This window comes from Dromaius novaehollandiae, chromosome 3 (genome assembly GCF_036370855.1).
Source record: "Dromaius novaehollandiae isolate bDroNov1 chromosome 3, bDroNov1.hap1, whole genome shotgun sequence".
Classification (NCBI taxonomy): Eukaryota; Metazoa; Chordata; class Aves; order Casuariiformes; family Dromaiidae; genus Dromaius; species Dromaius novaehollandiae.
Window position 1 is genome coordinate 82,067,013 of NC_088100.1, and position 6,049 is coordinate 82,073,061.

At 36.7% G+C, this 6,049-nt stretch overlaps 1 protein-coding gene across 5 annotated transcripts in view; it reads left to right on the top strand.

Moving 5' to 3' along the window:
- The window catches only part of COG2 (component of oligomeric golgi complex 2), a 35,202-nt gene extending 31,373 nt beyond the window's left edge, over nucleotides 1–3,829 (top strand). For all 5 annotated transcript variants that reach the window (XM_026117228.2, XM_064509267.1, XM_026117230.2 and 2 more), the window contains 2 exons: nucleotides 1,589–1,769; nucleotides 3,395–3,829. In XM_026117228.2, the coding sequence (XP_025973013.2) occupies nucleotides 1,589–1,769; nucleotides 3,395–3,496 (283 nt within the window). In that variant the 3' untranslated portion in view covers nucleotides 3,497–3,829. The remainder of the gene's footprint in view (nucleotides 1–1,588; nucleotides 1,770–3,394) is intronic.
- The last annotated feature ends 2,220 nt before the right edge of the window (nucleotides 3,830–6,049 follow it).

Here is a 6,049-nt window from a genome sequence, read left to right on the forward strand (position 1 = left end):
GTAGTTGTTCTGTAGTTTCCTGGATCCAGACTGAGCTGCTCTTTTCAAAAAGTTGTCACCTTACATGTCAGTGTTACCAAAACTGACCTAAGCACTAGGTTAAACACAGAGGTATTTTGGCAGGTTCATTTGTTTGTTAGTTCCTTAGAACTCTTGTTTGAATTCTGTTTTCACTTCTGATGGTTTGTCATTCTTATTTTCATCACTTTTTTTCTAAAATATCTTGTTTTTTCTGAATGAGAGAAGAGTCAAACTGGATTACTTCAGTGGGGGAATCTTGTAGATTTCCTTCACTGAAAATGCAGATGCAAGTAATTCATTTGGATATACTGCTATGGCCATATCTTCTTGTATCCAAATGAGAAAGATAGAAAAGAGTATAAACTCTGGCCAAAAAACATGAAGAATAAACTTGCGTAATGACAGGTGAACTTCCAGACATAGCAGAATTAGGAAGTCTTCACAAGAGAATGGGACTGGAAGATGATCAAGATATGAGAAGAGAGCATGGTTGACTTTTATTTGTGTATTTTTATTTTTTCTAAAATGGTGTCTCAAAACAGTTTTCATGGTGTTGGCAAGCATTTTATTTCTTAGCAGTTCCTTTCTAATCTTGTAAAAAGATCCCTTGCTTTCTGTGCCTTCTCTGTTTAAAAGTAAACATCTCTAAGAATTTTTTTCCAACTTCCTTCATTCTTACAGTAATATTTTGATCACTGTCACAGAGACACTCTTTGACGGTTTCAGACTGAGCTACATTCTGTAATCTGCTAAATCTAGTGACTTCTCTTGTGGATCCTCTGACCGTTTGTCTCAAGAAGTTCATTATATAGTGTATGCTGTCCAGAGTCATACTGTTGAGGATAAATGGAATTCCCATTGTTGCCCCATTTTCTGCTTTTAGCTCCTCTTAATAACGAACAGATGCCCAGGACAGCATATGTGTTTGTATGGTATTATGTCCTTCCTGTTTAGGCCTGGGATTTCAGTCCATGGAGCGTTTTGAAATTTTTTTGACTTTCTGTTTTGATTTTGATTTTTGTTTGATGCTAAACTTTCTTTAATGGGCGTCGCAGTTTGTGGATAGCAGTGTTTTGTTTTTTCTGTACCACTTTTAATTTGACATTAGTGTTCTGACTTCCTGCCAACTTCCCGAGGGTCCTGTTTTCTTCATTTAACAACAGGTTTGGTATGCGCTTGCACACTCTCATACACACATACATTTCTAGAACTCATCTAAAAGCACATATTTTTAGTTTGACAGGCTGTTGTTGCTACCCTGCAGAAACTGCATTACTTAGTCTCTATCTGAGTTTAAAATCTTTTTGTATGAACATGTCAAAAAAAATGCGATGAGAAAGAGGCTTCAAGACTGAATTATAATCTTCAGGTTCGTCCCTATGACTAAGGATGGAAATATTGATTAATCAGTAATGATCAAAATATCAGTAGCTTCCTCTCAAGGAAGAGCATTCCTCTCAGCATTCTTCAACACTTTCTCAGGCCAGTGAGGTACTGATGTGTGAAGTATGCTCTTCTGTAAAAGCATAGAATTTTTTTTTGTCATTAATCTCCCTTAATTTTTCAGGTATTGTGAAACCATATCTGATGTGCTAAGTTCTGTTAAGAAAATGGAAGAAAGCCTGAAAAGGTTGAAGCAGGCCAGAAAAACCGCAACCCCAAGCCCTGTTGGTACAAATGGAGGCATGAGCGATGACGACAAAATCCGACTGCAGTTGGCCCTAGATGTTGAGTACTTTGGAGACCAAGTAAGTTGAAGGAGAAACAAGTTTACTTACTATCGTCAGTGGTTTTTTGAAAGGGAGTGAGATGGAGGAAGTAAGAGGAGCTAGACTTAGTTGTCTGGTCTTGAAAGCTTTGGGGGTTTATTTATTTATTTATTACACCTGTATAATGCAGGTGACTTGAAACCTTGGTGACTGTACGTACAGCTTGAGCAAAGCATGCTTTCATAGGCTGTCTTACATGCATGAAAAGTTTGTGCTTCTCACTACACAAAATTCAAGTGCTGCTTAGTGCTTATAAGCACTAAAAGAAAGCATCATGTGGACAGACCAGAGGGCAGGGACTTTCCTTAGCCCTGATGCAAACACCTTTCTGGCCCTGTTTTTGTTTGCCTTCTCTCTGGATATTACCAGCCTTGACTTATTGCACAGTCAAGTGTCTGTTCTGAAGGGCTTTGAAGGTGTCAGCCTAATTCGTTGCGCTAAATAACTCTAAGTTCCTTTCAGTGCCAAATATGAAATCTCAAATAACACAATCAAAACAAATAAAAGAACAAAATATTCTAGGAAAAGTGTGCAGTAGCTCACATCAAATTGCATAAACATACAGGTTTTTGTAGTCATCACTTCTGTGCATAGCTTTCAGAAATAAAGTAAACTTTTAAGAGCAAATCCATATCATCAGTTGCTAAGCTGTTGTCATCGGTCTTACTTCTGAGCAGATGTTGCTGATGCGTTATAGCAGCTAGATACACTCTACCTGTGTATAAGCAGATGCTTTTTTCATATCAAAGACTTATCACAAAGGAAACAGATTTGTGTGAAGGTAGAGGAATCTTATTAACAAAAAGCTTTTGGTAATTTGGTTTGGGGGGTGGGGGGGGTTGTTCTTTTACTCGTGTTTGGTGCACTAACACTACTGCAGGGTGAGTTTAAGCTGTACCGGGATAGATTATGAATAACCACTTGGAAGTTGTTTTGATATATGTGAACATTATCCAGAGTTCTAGTAGAACACATTTTTAGAGTCATCTCATGTTTGTTTTATTTAGATATAGGTTTTACTTCTTCAGTGCACACTTAGTTTTTTCAAGGTCATATTTTTTCTAATTGTCAAGCAGTAGATTTCGTAGGTAAGAAATGGCTCTTAGCAGCCTCTTTATTTGTGGAGTTGTTTCTATCCCCCAGGAAGTTCTAGACTAGAACCATAGGCTCTTGCGGCCTGTTGAAATGCTTTCATGATCATGCTGTTGGCTGTTCCTGGATGGATACTTGTTTATCTTAAAAGCTTTGCCCAGAAACCTCATTTGGGATTTGAGAAAATTTCAGTTAAAATTGATGCATTAAAAAAATAAAGTTACAGCCAAGTTTTTCTTTTCTGACTGCTTTGTTGAAAGACTTCCAACTGGCTTTAGTTACAAGTTGCCTGGAGGGTGGTTAAATATTTTCCTGTGAGACACTGTGTTAACTGGAAAGACTTTACTGAGCGAAGTTGGATAGAAATTTTATTTGTAGTGTGCCCTATATGCAGTGGCCATCTTTTGCTGCACGTTGCAAGACAAAACATGTGCTTTGCTGAATGTTTTAAGTAGAACAATTCATGAGCTTGTGGTGTTTAAGGAAAGTAACGCTTTTTCTGTGTCTTTCAGATACAAATGATGGGACTGCAAACAAGCAACATAAAAAGTTTTTCAGCCCTTTCAGAGCTTGTTCTAACTGCCAAGGATCAGACTACAGTGGAACAATCCTAAATATTTTTGAAAGCATGTGACTGAAGATAAACAGTGTCCCTAAAAGAAAGAGAGAGTATTTAACTTGTCTTTGTATTACCAAATTAGTAGCAATGAAGTGCTTCCTAATGTATCTCAATCAACAAATTGGTGCATCTTATGTCAAGATAGACTGGTTTCACCAAAAGACTGAAAATTTGTTTTCCATTATATGGAAAGCAGTCAAAAATTCTGAGGTTTTTACTATAAAATAGAAGTGGAAAAAATGTTTTTTATTTTTGCTGTAAATCTTATGTAAAAGAATGAACTTATATGATTAAAATAATATGTAATAAATTGTCTTCCTAATTCTGATATGCCATATGTTTTTGAATCAAATATCTAAATAGGACGTTGATTGTTGGCTCTCTAAAGCTTTCAAAGGGACAGCTCTTCTGGAATAAAGAAACCATTCACTGTAATAGGAAACTCCTGTTTCTTGTTACTGCTTTGCAGTGGCCAGCTCTCCCTCTTTGAGACCTAGCTAGCTCTCATTAAGGTTTTCAGTGCTTTTATCTTACTGATTTTTCTTGGATCCTGTCGGTAAGAAATGCTAAAGAAGGTTCCTGAAGTACTTTGTTTCAAAAATAATTTCTAGTATCGTTTATATAATATACTGGCTGTTATTTTCAGACTGTCTGTTTCCCATCAAACTAGAACTTAATTTACTAAACTAGAATTTAAACAGAGCTGGCATGATTCTGATTTGTATTATATTATCTGTTATAATTCAGGAGAATATTTTTCCTAAATACATGTAGGATTCTTGTGACTTTTAAAATTCTAATGCAGCATTGCTAGCTGCTTCCATACAAGGTGCATCTTTATGTAGCCAGGAAATCGAAAAGTGTTATTAGGCTTTTAAGTGGTAGATGTGTTAACAAAGGGCTGCCTTTATCTTAGAGCAACTTGCAAGGTTTGACACTCATGTATGTAAGGGACAGATAAGTCTAGGGAGAATAATAAATGAATTTGAGGATTTTAACTGAGAGAATGTGTCCTGTGTGAGTAAAGGAATATATATATATAAATAAAATATATATATATATATATATATATATATATATCCCCCGGCCCCTAAAAAGTTTCTGGCACTTGAATTCAAGTTCTAGTTCATGTTTGTTAATTAGCAAGACATGCTTCCTTCCAAAATGTTTAGAGAGCTTGGGCCTTAAAGGTGAAAGTTGGAGATGATCCGTATCTTCTCAGCACTTAGATAATGAGTGGGTAGCACATGGCTGTTATGTAGCATTGCAGTTGTAGTCAGCAAATCTTTCACAGCATTAAAGTTTTTGTTCCTCACTGTTGAAGATTTACCCTATTTTAGTTAAAAAGGTGCAACTATGTGATCACTGTACTTGAAGCAAGTAGGATAGGTGATTATTGCAGACTTTTTCTAAATTCAATTTTATAAAAGGGGGGAGGTGAGGGGAAAGTTTTATCATTACAATTATGTTAGCTTGTCTTGGATTCAATTTGAGTAATGGAGAGCAGAATTTGGCTTTTATGATTTGCTTAGCATCTCTCCATTCATGGCATGATACATAATTGAGAGAGCATCCAAATGTATTGCTGAAGAAACAAACAGCTAAGTGAACCAACTGTGGGATGTCAGATGTATTCTGTTTGTCTCATGCAGTGGTGTGGAGAGCCATGGCCAGGCAAGGGCTCAGCTGCACAGTACTGAGTAACTCTTACTACTTACGCACAAGAAGTTTGTTCTCCTGTCTGTATTATATTTCTCTAAGCTTCTAATCAGTGAACCTAGAAAGCTTGGTGTCTGCACGTGTTGTATCATTTGCTTTTATTAGGACTCAAGAAGAAAGCCCTTGTCCCAGTACTAGCTACTGTTGTTTTCAGCAACGTTTTCTTACTTACGCAAGTGAATGTGTACCTTGTAGTCCGAGATCAAGATTGCAAATGCGTTGTTTAACTTACTTTGCAAGGTGTGTATCTATAAGTTTAAACTTCCGTAACAACTGTTACGAGAGTTGCGTATCAAGAGGTCTGTCCATACTAGTGATTGAAGAGAGAATAGCTTTGTTTGTGTCCTTCAAAATCAGGGAAAAGCGTGCAATCTGTGTACCAAACCAAAAAAAGCATGAAGAGGCTACTTGCCTTTTGATTTGTTGCATGTGGTTTCCCAGGTCTCCTTGCAAGAACAAAACTTCCTACTTGTCCTCATTAGCTTGCTAAGTATAAAGGTTCAGTTCCATTCTTCTTCCACTGAAGACTAGCTTTAATTTCAGGGTAGGAAATTACGTTGTATAGCAAATGGAAAAATTACTTGAGCGGCCATATGAGGGCTGTAAATGTTTATATGACTGTTTTCATCTCAGCTCTCCTAGACTTTGTCATTGTTCACTTAAAGAATAGCATTTCATTCTCTTTCAGTGGAATAAGATGTTAACAAAGAAAAACGTACAATACCTCTGTTGAAGGAGAGCACAGATGTGAATTCACCTTGTCTGTGGTAAAATGGATTTTAGCATTTTTGAATAGTATGGATTAATTGGGAAGAGAGGATCCAGCATT